The following is a 14,306-nucleotide window of genomic DNA, read 5'->3' as shown; positions in this document are numbered from 1 at the left end:
ATTCTCTAGCTTATACCTTACCTAGAGGTCCAGGGTTCTATATTCTGGTTACAAATCTGGCTTTAATGCAACGTAAGCATAATATGAGTTCATACATAATTCAGTATTCATACTGAAACTGTAGATTATATTTTTATTTTTCTCTGTTAAACTAGGTCTATCTAATTTAATTTTATTCTCTAACTTTTACGTATCTAGAGGTCCAGGGCTCTATGTTCTATCACTCTGGCCTGTGGCATATCCTATGAGTGAAGGTGTATGAGTATATAGAAGTGAATATGAAACCTGTAACCCATTAATATTGTTAAGGTAAATTTGTATATTAGATAAACGTATAATATATATATTATATATAACATGGGGTTTTTAAAATAGAAATTGAGTTTTGGAATTGTAAAATCTCGTTTCTAGCATACCTGTACTGTGTTTACTTTAAAAGTGAAATGTAATTAAATTGCTTATCTTATAAAGTTTTTTAATGCTCTTAAGGAAGAATGTTGCTCATACTCTTCGTACAACTCATCGAAAAAGAGGCAGGAGTGTTTATGTTTACAATATCAACCAAATATCTCATACGTTCAAGCAATATTTCGTCTTATACTATGTATAATATTCCAATGAAAAGTGAAAATCGTATCTGTGGTTTTTCTCACCTTTCTTCTTGTTTTCCACTTTCTGTAATGGCATTGTTAACACATACTACTACTATAGTTCATTTAAAATATCGTATGATGAAGAAATACACGGTTCTGAAAATCGTCCAAATAATTAACACGTTTGTTTTGCGTTATTTTCCAGGAGAGGTAAATACTGGTACACCACCTATTTGAATTGTCCCTTTGCCCTGTCCGAGACTATGAGATAATGTATGTCTAAACCACACGCCTCTGCAGTCAGATTCTTTATTTGTGAAAAACTGACACGCACTGCATCATAAGCTAGTCCTTTAGAAAAAGTGTGTATAGAAAATATAATACTCCTCACCTGTGAGTGTACCCAGTAGTACTATCCTTTTGCGTATAACAGATGAATCACCAGAGCCACTTGCAATACCTTCAAGAGACATTGTTATGGTAAGTTACACATCACACAAGAGAAAACAGTCCATGTCTGAATTTGAAAATATAGAGAATCTATCTTCGTTTACAGAGAGGGACTTCAGATTAAAATATGCTGTATATTGTAGGTTGGATAATTCTGTTTAGTCTTAAAGCCATAACACACTACCCAGTTGACATATAATTGCCATTCCTGTACAGTTGAATTCAGAATAAGTAGCTCTATCGAAGACACAGCTTAAAATTCATTCCTAGCCATAAATATTGTGTGCGCAAGGAAGAAACTAATACGCGACGCTTCATCGAGAATTCGCGACTTTAACTAGGCAACACCGCTTCACTGTTACTGGCTAGTTGAGATAGACCAGCCTGAAGTAGCTCCGCCTTATATGCCTTCTTGTTCTGAAAGCACTTTAGTTAAGTAATAATTTGATAAACTCATTTCATTTTGAGTTATACTTATTCATATTTACGTAATTCTAGTGTGATGTCACTTTTCAAGGTGTCCAGAAGAAAAAGATTGTTAATGAACAGAGAAAATTCCAAGGAAGATGGGAGCACAGTTGTTTTTGCATGGAAGTGAAAGGTAAAATTGTATAATGTTATTTGCAGTACATCTATAAGTGTTGTCAAAGTGTATATGTTAAACGACACTATGATACAACCCATAAAGAAACTTTTTTTCTGCATTGAAAGTAAATTAAAAGAAAAAAATTAAAGGAAATTGAAAATGAATTGCAAAGATACGAAATTGCACATATTTATAAAAATGGATAAAAGTAGTGAGTAGTCAGCAGTGAAAGCCAGTTATGAAATCAGCTGTTTACTGACAAAACATTCTAAACTTTTTAGTGAAGACTCCATGGTTAAGGAATGTATAGTAAAAGTGGCGGAAAATGTCTGTCCCGAAAGAGTGAAAGTGTTCCAAGAAACACACAGTGGCTCAAAAAATAACTGAAATAGCTGAAGACTTGCGTGAATGACTACAAGAAGTATCTTCATCGTTTCAATGGTTTTCAGTAGCACTTGACGAAATAATGACAGTGTTGATGTGGCACAAATTGTGTTGTTTCTTCGAACCTGTGACAATAGTTTGAAAGTAACTGAAATGTTTTTGGAATAAATATTCATTCATGGAACTACTACTGGGAAAAACATTTGTGATGCTGTTGGGAAATTTTACAAAAATGCAGACTTCCTCTCCAGAAGCTTGTGGCTGTAACTATGGATGACACTCTAGCGATGATCGGCAGATACAAAGGATTTACAACAATGCTGGAAAAAAAGCTGAAAGACGAGTGTCCAGAAAAATCAAGACTGCAAACTTTCCACTGCCATATTCATCAGCAGTACCTTTGTTCCAAAGTGCTGAAAATGGACGATGTGCTCAAGATGTGTGCAACAGCACCAGTTTGCTGAAGTCCTTCAGGATGCAGACAGTGAATTTGAAGGGCTATTGTACTACATGGAACTTCGCTGGTTGTCTTTCTACAACATACTGAAGAGGTTTTTTTTTTAATTTACTTTTGGAAGAAATAATAATGTTCCAAGAAATGAAAGGTGAGGATGTGATTTTTTTTTTTTTTTTTTTTTTTTTTTTTTTTTTTTTTTTTTTAAGGTTACAAGATCTGGCCTTCCTAGTAGATATAACACTTAAATGGTCTAAACATGAAACTACAAGGAGGAGACTAATTGATAACTCACATGTTCGACACACTGGCTAGTTTTTAAAAAAGATTGATCTTGTGGTAAAATAATTTAAAAGAAGGTAATTTGGCTTACTTTTGTACTACATGTGAACTATTCAAAATCAAAAGTATATTTAAAAAAAATACTGTGAGAGAATACAAAATATCAAGGAAGAATGTGTATGACACTTGGACAAGTCAACATGCACGAGGACAACTTCACTCTTTTCACTGGTCCCTTTTCTTATGTCAACAGTGCTCCTATTTCCTTACAAATGGAACTAATTGATCTGCAAAATGATTAAATTTTAAAAGAAAAAAAAAACACCAAAAAGTTGGAATCCCACATTTACTCATATTTAAGGCAAAAGTATTCACACGAGAAAGTTTGCAGCAAAAATCCTGTGTTTCTTTGGGAGCACATGTTCATGCGAAGAGCTGTTTTCATGTATAGAAGCTATCATACCAGCTCACAGATAAAGACTAACAGATGCCAATCTTTCTTCCATAATGAAGGTTATGTCTTCGGAATCTCTTACTCCAAAATTTGCAAAACTGGTTGCAAACAAGCAGTGCCAAGTGTCTGGCTAAAAGTCATCAAATATTTTCAGTTTGTGGTGTTGTGTTTCTGATGAAATACTCTGTTTTATAAATTTTCTTCTATGATTTCTTCTTTTCTAAATTGAAATTTATATCCTGGATTAAACTTGCTTTTCATAATATATTCATAATAGTATTATATTGTATTAGTTTAACATATTTTTATTTCCATTGCAACAGTTGTTAATACATTATCATATATAAATATGAATCAGCATCAAGCAAGAACTCTGCTAGTTACAAAATATTGATAGGTTTAGAAATGACCTGCAAGAGGTTTAGTAATATACAAAACGGCTTGTAGCCCAAATGAGTTTGTCACACCTGCTGTATACCCACTTTGTGGAGAGCAAGAGAGTTAATGGCTCTAATGCAAAGAACTCAGCATTAGTTAACAACATAACATAATTTTGTTTCCGATTTTGTATTTCCTATCTTTGCATTCTAATACATTATTGAATTCATGATAATGGGATGGATGACATGTAAGAGAATCAAAACTAATATAATATTTTGATCCCTTTATCAAAGAGATTGTGACCAGCACCAAATTCATAGGGGAAAATTGTAACCACAATTTAAACAACCAAAAAGAAAATCATTACAAGTTACGTCACAGATAGTGGCTAGAACAGTGATGTGGAAACTTTACTCACTAGGGAATCTCAAGAGCAACCATTGGCATTACGCAGCCTAAACAGTACTGTGTGATGTCATAAACCTATATGAGTGAAGTGCCAGTCTAATGTGCTCACTTCTAGTGAGACTGCCATTTGCTAATAACTCAGCATCTGCACATCACTGTCCTAGTGAAAGTAAAATATAGAATTACCAATTAATAATCAATCAGTATAAATATTTCTAATAGCATTTATGCAAAAGTGACAATTGGGACTGATGTTACCAGGGTGGAAATGGTGCTTGGTGCTATCCTCTTCATCTTAAAAGTGTCATTTCTAGAGGAACTGAAGGTCATCATACAGTGCATGTGTGCACACACAGCGTAAAAAATATTAAATTGTTCTTTACATTGTTCAGGTACATTTCACCCTAATAAAATAGACGACGAAAATCAATCCTCCCCTTGAAGGGAGCCATAAATACTGAGCAGAATGATACACTGCACTTTTCAAACTTCGAGTGTGCGAATTATTAATGAAAGTGAATGAATTGTGCAAATATAAAACATTTTTTAACAAATATTCAGAATTATAACAATGTTTTGGTTTCACAGATTGTGGATTGGTCTTTTACTTCGTGGTTGAGGTATTTTGGAGAAATCTTGCATGGACACTCCATAATGTGTTGTTTTTTCCAAATGAGACATTTTTCAGTTCAAATATTAGAATGTACTTTTCTGCATACATTCCATATAGCTTTACTTTAAACTGTATTGGTAGTTGTATGTTTATTCTCTATGTTTGCGTCCATTAGTGCTCTACAGTGAAACTGCTGTAATTCCTTTTTGTATGTACTCTCCAATTAGGGTTGCTAACCCTCCCGTATTTTCTGTGATCTCCTGTATTTAAGCCTAATTTTTAACAGTCTCTTGGCTCCCATATTTTTCTTCTTTTCGAGCATTTTTTTCCCTTATTATTGCATAATGTTAAAATGATTATTCTAAACAACATTTGATCTTGCCATGAATGGTGATTGTTATATGGTGAATTTTGTTGTTCAAGAGATGCATTGAAATGTGCAGTCTTTGTAGAAGGTAATACTTGCGAGAAATGGGTTATAGTGCTCACTCGTTTAAAATCAAACAATATTAATATTATAAATTTAGACAAACTGGCTAGTTTTGTTCCAAGCATACCAAGTAGTAATGCTCATACAAAGAGGATGTTTTATCTCCTGAACAATAATTGGACAGATGTTCGAAATAGGAGCACAACACATCTAATCAAATCAGAGTTGCAAACTGCAATCGACTTCAACTATTATGTGAGACAAAATCTGTCTCAAAATACTCTTAATTTAAGCGTGGTGGCAAAGTGTAGGATAAAGTTTTTTTTAGTAACTGAACAGAATAATTTGTCAATTTTCTTTGTGAAATTTTGTCCGTTCCTTAATCTCCCGTATTTTCTTAAAAAAAAAAATTGGCAACCCTAATTCAATACATTATTCATTTTGTGGATACTTGGAAGAGGGTACTGGTAAATAATGTAAAATTATGCATTAGTAGTTCATAATTCCTGGCCCCAAATGATAAGTATTTCTGGAACAAGAGCTTTAGAGAAATAAAAAAAAATCTCGTTAATAGTACTTTTGTTACCTGTCTAACTATAAGAACAAGAGATGGTAAGAAAACTTCATAATAATGGTTTGTAACAAACTATTATTTAGCTATTAACATCATAACAAATCCAGTTGAGAAGCTTGGTGCAATAAGAGAGAGCTTGTTAACACTGTTATTGCATGCATAGCTGTTTTTAAATTATATACATTATAATATCTCTAATTTTATTAATATAATTATAATCCATTAACTTAAACCCCAGGAGATGCAAAAATGCTATTTATACGTTCTAAATCAATTTTGCTCCAAATTAGGTTTACCATGAAAATGCATTATGTGTTCATTGCTAAGATTTCACCAGCTTTGAAATACGTAGCTGCCCATGGTTTTCCCCTACTAATCTTGTGTCTTTTAATGACGCTGTTAATGCTTTAAAAACATTGAAACATTTTGTAACTGAACAAATTATGGAACAATTATCACAATTTTGAGGGCATGGTTTGTTTGTTCCTTAGGTGCAAGCAGTCCAAATAACCGACTTTTTGTAAAATAATCACATGTTATTAAATGAAAATCACACTGCAAGAACAAGGTAAGTTAATGTCGTAAATTTATCGGGATTGGAGTTTGAAATGTATCAGCCAGCTTTGGCCCTAAACAATTATCTCATATTCCTCATGTACGTGTGTTACAAATTTGAGTGCTATATTATAGACTTAAAGATGGTTTAACTATCGAGTCCTAAATTACTCTCGTGAAAATTTTACTAAGTGAACTTAACTTGTTCTCTGCATATAGTCTTGCAACGTTGTTTCAGATCATATTGTATGTAATTTCAGTTGTATGTTTTTCTTCAGACTCCCATAAAATGTATAAATGAAGTTTTACTGTACTTCCATTAATACATAGTCATCTTAAATTAGCAAGCTATGTTCATACACTTGGCAATGTTGCTACTGCAGTGTATAGTGGTCCAATTGCTGAAAACATAGCAGACACTTTACAAACAAAATTTCGTTTTTTAATGATTTCATAACCGTAAAAGCTTATGAGCAATTTCAACATTAAAGTGATTAATGATCAATATAGAATGAGCCGTAAGTAATGTCATTAATTTCAGGGATTATTCTTTCAGATATTTCAAACAAAAAATTTAATACAATTTTGCTGGTTTTTGCTTCCTTTTCGAGAAAACAATTCTTTTATATGAAACATTTCAATGTGTGTTTTGGGAAAGTAATTGATTGAATTCCCAATTTGGTCAGTGAATTTAAGAGAGCCGTGCATTATAATAATAAATGATTGAAATAATTTTAATTTTGTCCTTCAAATGCGCATAAATTTGATTCGAACAAATGTAACATTGAAGAATTCCTATGCAGAATGAAAACTTATATTTGTTCTGATGAAATTTCTGCACATTTAAAGGACAAAACTAAAATTATTTCAATCATTCATTATCTTAATATACTGCTCTCTTAATTTGATTGAGCAATTTGGGAATTAAATCAATGAATTTCTCAAAACATGCTATGAAATGTTTCATATAAAACAATTTTTATCTGGAAAAGGAACCAAAATTGTATTAAACTTTTTTTTTTTTAATGTCTCCAAGAATAGCTCCCTGAAATTAATGACATGACGTATGGTTCACTCTGTATACATTTTATTCAATAATAAGTAAATATAAATACAAAATCTGTTTTTTATGATATGTGCAGTTGCACTGTAGGCAATTGATAATGAAGTTATAGACCTAATTTAATAAATAATTTCTACCACACACTATTTACACAATAAAATGAAAACATTAAGCAAAAATAATGGTTCATCTTTTTGTGGTTTGCATTTAAATATGAACTAATATATTAAAAAATAAAATAATAGAAAAATATTGGAGAGCAAGAGTGCTAATGGTTTCACTGCCAAGAGCCGAGCATTAGACGACAAGAACGTTTAAAAAGGATGTTTTAAAAATCAGTAGACCTGAACCTGAAGTCAGCCAATAGATCTATCAAATTATCGTGGACTATATTACTATGATGATGATGATGATGATGATGATGATGATGATGATGATGATGATGATGATGGACTTTAAAAGAAAATTGTATTAGACAATAATTTGAAATTTGCATAATCTTAAGTATAAAATATAAGTGATAATTGATTGATAAATTAAGAGAGTAACTATGTAATAACCTAATGTAAGCTTAATGTTTTCTATTGTTCTGCTGTGTGATTTATATTACTTAGTAATTGTTCAAAATTGTGTTGGCAAACACAGAACAATTTGGGAATTGTTACATTAAATTGCTACCCATATACACACTGTTCTTCTACCAAAAAACACTTTTAGATTTCAAACTAAACTCTGCCAATTGAATAAGAAGCACATTCTTCAGATAATTTAAAGGAATCTCACTGTTTTTTTTTTTTTTATTTATTTTTAAACTTAGGTTGTTATAAATCACAATGTTACTCACTATCACCTTACTGTTTCACTGACATATTAGTTTAATTTGTATAGTCATACACAATCATCATTTTGTTTAAAGATCCATTTTCACAAACTTGAATTTGTAGGGAACACTTTCTTTTTCCTTGTGTAATTTTTTATGGCTTCTCTTCTAGAATTTGGGTTAGATCTATTTCTTTCAGTATGAAATTTACGAGACAATACATTGTTCGAAAGTTTAGGATACCTAAGAAGAAATTTCGTAAGTGTGCCATCAGGTTATCTGTAGTTGTAAAGAATCATATCTTTTTCGTTAAAGTGGTTAATGCATACAGATGATGAGGTAGAAGTCCAATCTTTCTGAGATACGGTACTGCATGAATTCATGGGTCTTCTATTTTGATTTTTTGGGGGATGTAAATGTTGTTGTAGGTATGCATGATTTTAATGTACTCTCATGGTAGAACACAGCATTGTCAAGACATCTAAAATATAAATAATTCAACTTAAGTCTGGTAAGTTAAATAAATATTAAAAAAACTATTATAGCAATTCTTACAATTATATTTTTCCCATAATACAGTAAAAAGAAACAAGCAGCTGTTAAAAGCGATATGCAACATTATTTTTTATTAGAAACTTTCCTCATTACAGGATTTGCCACATGAGGACAAAGTAGTATACTCTAACAATTTGTAAAAGAAAATTAATGTTACATATATAGTCTTATTGAAAACTAATTACAATGAGTATGACAAAATTTATACAAATACAAAAATATATAAATTTGAAGCTGTCGGTTATAATAATGATTTCATAGAAGAGCTAACAACACAGTAAATTTTAATTTATAGCTTTTTAGACTATGTTTTTGCCAAAATAATTTTACAAAATGAGAAATAGTTCTTCTGGCTCCTATCACAAGGCCTATTACTTTGATTTCTCTAAGTTTATATTTTTCTAAATAATAAGAGGCTCGTAAATACTTTTCTTTGTCAACATCATCAGGTTGAACACTGCAACTTTTGATGCGAACAGTTGGGTTATCACTAAGTCAGTATCAGAATTGCTTTTATAGGTCATTATGCCAATTCTTCTATTGCTTCCATTTTCTACCAAACCAAATCGTTCCTCATGTATTGTGAATCCTACATCTTTAAATGCACTGGCAATTTCAGATTTAATTTTATTTGTTATGCAGAACCTCTCCATAAAAACAGGATCCCAGGACGTGTCCACGAGTTTCGATCTCTCTTTGACATCGTCTAAAGAGGTTACCATCCTGGAATCTGCCTGGAATGGAGCAGACTGCGCATACATTAAATGTCATTTTGATGGCCTCACACCATTTGCTATCCGATAAACCTTTATGATTTCGGACCTATCTGTTCACGGAGTGTACGAGTATTCATTAAAGACAGCCATTCCTTTCCCGTGATAGTGGTAAATTGTACCATTTATGATATTCTTTGTTTCTAAGCTCCTGCCTTATTTTTCGTGCTGTCAGTAGTTGCTTGTGTTTATCAATAAAGTCTCCTCTCTCTCTTCAAGTCCTAGATGTTGTAGGCAAGTTCTACTTTCTGCCAAGTGGTCTCTTGTTGAATAGATGTACTCATTTCCAGTCATCAGAAGTAATCGACATGTATTTATATGTTGTAGATATAATTCCCAACTGCCACAAAAACGACTCAGATCTTTGACCTTAGAAGAAGAATAAAGCATGGCATTTGGCACACTCATATATATATATATATATATATATATATATATATATATATATATATATATAATTTGAACTCGTAATGGAAATTACGGGAAAACGGCTGAATAGATTTTAATGAATGACCCATCATTTTGAAGCTTGGCATCCAAGGATTTTCAGGAAAATAGTAACTTCCAGTGAAGCGTTAGTTTTGCTACATAATTTTCCTATTTTCCAAACTCCATCTTTCGTCAGTTTTGGGAATTGCATTTCAGAATAAAACAAAACAGACACTACAATAAACAATAGGCTATTACACGAAGGCCATGACCTGCAGGATTGCTGACATATTTAGAGTTCAAATTCAACCGGTTATTAAAAACTTCAAGATACTACAAATAATAATTTACAGGTCTGATTTTGCGGTATGTAATTTTCTGAGTACATCTGTGTATTGGATATCAAAATCTACAAAACTTGAAGTGGTTTGATGACATTATCACCATTATAAATGAAATATTATAGTTAATGCCATGATGTGACTATTTGTCATTATTTATATATATTAATGTTATATTAATGATATGAAAGTGAAATTTTTTGGGGTTATATAAGTAAATGTAGATAATATCTTAAATTAGATCTTCATTTCTATAATTTACTGAGTGTTGGCTATATATATATATATATAACTACAAAACTTACGTAAGATAATATTGTTATTAAAAATCAAATTATTTATAGTTATTAATCAAGTGGGGTTGGGTCTTTTTCATATAGGCTTACTTAACCATTAGTGCCCAGATAAAAAAAAGGAATTCATAATGATATAATTTTATAATATTATAATTGTTACACCTTACTGAGTACAAATACACAAAAATTACAATTTTGTCTCTTCCGGTATAGTAGATATGACCTGTATGATATAACATACGCTGGGCCCCTACAATGTAAGAAAGGAATTTTGAACTAATATTTGAACAATATATCCATGTCTAATCACTTTAATTATTATTTTAGATACTTCAGCAACATTATTTTTCGGTTTCCTTCATTTTATATGATATTTTAGAAACCAAGTATCAGGATGAAGATCAACATTACATTGACGCAACAAAATTTAGCACATTTCCCTCGGTAAGCACATCTGCGCCGAGTGCTTTACCAGACAACTAGGTGATCAAGTCTATAATAACGTATTTCATTGAGAACTTGGTTTCTCCCTTTAGGTGTTTCAGTCTTAGAAATGCCCATTAGCGGTATTGCAAGCAATGACTTTACAATTGTCTTGTGAATTCGAGCAAAGATATTGTCTTCTGATATTGTCTGTACATCATCCACAAGTTGACTACTGATCCGTTGATATAAAATCTGATAAGTGGCCAGTACCATTTCTTGGACCATAGTCGAAATCGATGGAGTCCTCTCAATTTGTCAAACATGTCCACACCACCAATACACGCATTATACATTTTTATAACTTCCAGTTGTTGAACAATGATTTTTCTCTTATCTTTAGTTCTCCACCATGAGCATGAGCCTAAAGAAACTACATCTAGTGTTGCTGCATTTGTTGCTATAGTGACCTGAGCATTGTCATTCCATCGTCAGATTAGTAGATGTGTCTTTGATGGCATGGCAAATACCTCTTGGAGGTGCCTTTTCAATTCTCAGCTGTTATAATTCCAAAGCACGTGATATTTATTGAACATTTTTACAATAACCCAAAGGAAGTGAAATAATTGTCTATAAACAGCTTACTGTCATCAGGTAGCAATCCAACACAAGGCATCTATGTAATAGCATTTCCTAGGGTCACCCCTGGTGCTCGTTCGACTCTCCCTTTAAACAGTTCGAACTTTATAAGGTATCCTGCAGGCATCGTCAAGCACGAAGCTTATACCCAAATGTGATTGTTTTTCATCATATGAATTGCTTGATACTATGATGACAAAAATTTGGTTCCATTGCTTTGTCAACTGAATATGAATTGGAACAATGTCAATCATATTCTGGAACATTTCATTTAGATGATTGATGAGGGGCCTAAGTTTGTATATTTTATCATTCTTGTCAATTATGTTATTGTGACTGAAATGAAGGAAATGATGAATTGTTTCAAATTTGTTTTTGGTGATACAGTTTGCAACTAAAATGTTATAGCTATCAGGACGAATCCCAGTACATTCTTCGCGACGGCAATTAGAGATATCCAGACAAAAACAAAATGCCAAGGTATTGATATATTTATGTCTTCCATTGATCCTATGATATGTGGATAACCATTCATTACGGCATATTTTACAGTTTCTCGAATTGTGTGAGTAATAAACAACAGTAAGCTAAATGCCATCACTGTGTCAAGTAGCCTACTCACTCACCGTGTGCGGAAGGGATAATACGTCAGTATTCCGTAGTGTACCCCTTTCACCTCTTTCCAGGGGTTGGAGTTAAAACTTCACTTTTGAACACCTCTACTCTAGGCTTATAGTTTGTAGGTTTTTTGCCGTCCATTTCACACAAGCTCCAAGGAGAATTCATCTAACAGAATATACAGAAAATGATATCGTTACTGCTCAGCGTATGATATATCATACCATATTTAGAAACTGAAATTGCTATGCTTCTATACAAAGATACATGTACACCAAATGGCCTGAATTATTCACGAATACCTAACAAGTAATATTAGCACTAGTTTCATAATTCATGGTACAATTTATATTGAAAATAAGTAACTTTATTCCAATCAAAGTTTTCTTTTCTTTAAGATCCAAACTCTAAACCTCTTACCAACAAAAGAAACGATCACAGAGCATTCAACAATGCCTGAATCTTAAACCACATCCATGTACTGCCTACATGAAAAAAAATTGTTAACTTGAAGTCAAAGGGAAATGAATGAAAAAATATTTCTCACCCCGTATCTTTAATCATACGCTGGGCATTAATGGGTTGGCAGTGTGATGTAGATATTTATATTTACTTCAGTATTGGCTCAAGAGAGCGCAAAAATTACAGTTCCTAAGGAAATACCAAACAAAAGGTTTTACTTACTGATAAAATAAGAGACCTATAAAATTTTGTAGTCTCCCGATCATTTCAGCAAGATCTCTTAGCGGGATAAAATGATTTTACCCTCTACATGCAGCAGCTATACCAAGATGCTATGGCTATTGTTCGAAAGCATAGCAAACCTGACATTTTTTAACTTTCACCTACAATCCACAATGATCTGAAATAGATATTGCTTTAGTCCCACATGAAAAACCCACTGATCGTCCTGACATTGTTACTTGCGTTTTCGTGTTGAAACTCAAAAACTAAGGTGGATATGTTCAAGAAAAAGTATTTGGCATTAAAAAAAACCATTCAGAAGGAGTATGTTTCATTATTATGGAAGCAAATAATTTTCAAAATGTCTGGTATTCTTCATTGAAAATAAATCTGAAAAATCTTTATTTGAAAGTCTAATGAACTTAGTTTGCAGCATTTGCTGCACAGGTTGAAGTTTAACAATAATCTTAATTGAAATATGTATGTCATTATTATATTGATTAAGGCTGCTAGAGTGAAAGAGAAGTCCTTATTGTCTTAACTCTGTCAGTGAAAATAAAACATTCTACTAAATCTTTGATCATTCTCCTGCACTTGACTTTAAACTTCAGCTCAGAGTCACTCGCCTTGCTATTTAGGTATATCCCCCATCCACAGCCTCCCCCCCTTCCCTAAACCCTCAGATCTCATTTAGGATTGGTGTTTGTAACATCTTGTACAATTCTCAATTAGTAGTTTCAGTAGTCGAGTGTATGTTAAATATATTTTCTGAGCAATAATTTATAAATTATTAGTCCCATTACTTTTCTTAGTTGATTATTTAGGGTGTGACTGCAAACTTTGGAGTGGAGATGGATTGGAAGGATATTCATGGTAAATTGTGGGGATTTTTGTTTCAGATAAGAAACTTCCTGGGAAGTCAAAAGATGAGCAGATGGCTGAAAAGAAGCAAGAACTTGAGAAGCGGTTGCAAGATGTTACAGGACAACTCGGCTCTGCAAAGAAACCTCCAAAAAAAGGTAATGTAGGCCATGTCTAAGTTTGCAGATTTTATTTCATAAGATATTCAGTTGATACAATATACATATCTAACTGCATGTATAAAGGAATATAATTAGTTGTAGTTAATTCGTTTGTTTTCAGTATTTGGATTTTAGATTTCTCTCGTTGACTTTGTGTGTTGCAGAGGAGAATAAGTCTGTGGATGTAGGAGGTACTTCCCGACTCTCTGCCTCCAGTTCCAGCAGTTCAGACACAGACTCTAGTACTTCCAGTCTCTCCAGCAGCTCATCCGACTCAAGTGACTCAGAAGCAGGTTAGACTTTTCACACAACACTTTTGTTCTGTGTGTTGAAATGCCAAATTTTGCCCAATTCATGTAGAGACGACATTCAAACTAGAACCCATGTGCCATCTTCACATGAATTGTTGGGTGTATTCAGCTTTGTGAATCTTGTATTTGAAACTTGGCACAAGCAGCCATAATTCTTATTGTGTATCT

The 14,306-nt window shown here is 32.6% G+C and overlaps 1 protein-coding gene across 9 annotated transcripts in view; it reads left to right on the top strand.

Moving 5' to 3' along the window:
• fs(1)h (female sterile (1) homeotic) overlaps positions 1 to 14,306 on the top strand; it is a 638,308-nt gene that overhangs the window by 438,867 nt on the left and 185,135 nt on the right. For all 9 annotated transcript variants that reach the window (XM_069820799.1, XM_069820803.1, XM_069820802.1 and 6 more), the window contains 2 exons: positions 13,705 to 13,824; positions 13,992 to 14,120. In XM_069820799.1, coding sequence (XP_069676900.1) covers positions 13,705 to 13,824; positions 13,992 to 14,120 — 249 coding nt within the window. The remainder of the gene's footprint in view (positions 1 to 13,704; positions 13,825 to 13,991; positions 14,121 to 14,306) is intronic.

Source organism: Periplaneta americana, chromosome 3, assembly GCF_040183065.1.
Source record: "Periplaneta americana isolate PAMFEO1 chromosome 3, P.americana_PAMFEO1_priV1, whole genome shotgun sequence".
NCBI lineage: Eukaryota > Metazoa > Arthropoda > Insecta > Blattodea > Blattidae > Periplaneta > Periplaneta americana.
Note: the sequence above shows the minus strand (reverse complement) of the source record. Positions and strands in the feature narration are given on the sequence as shown.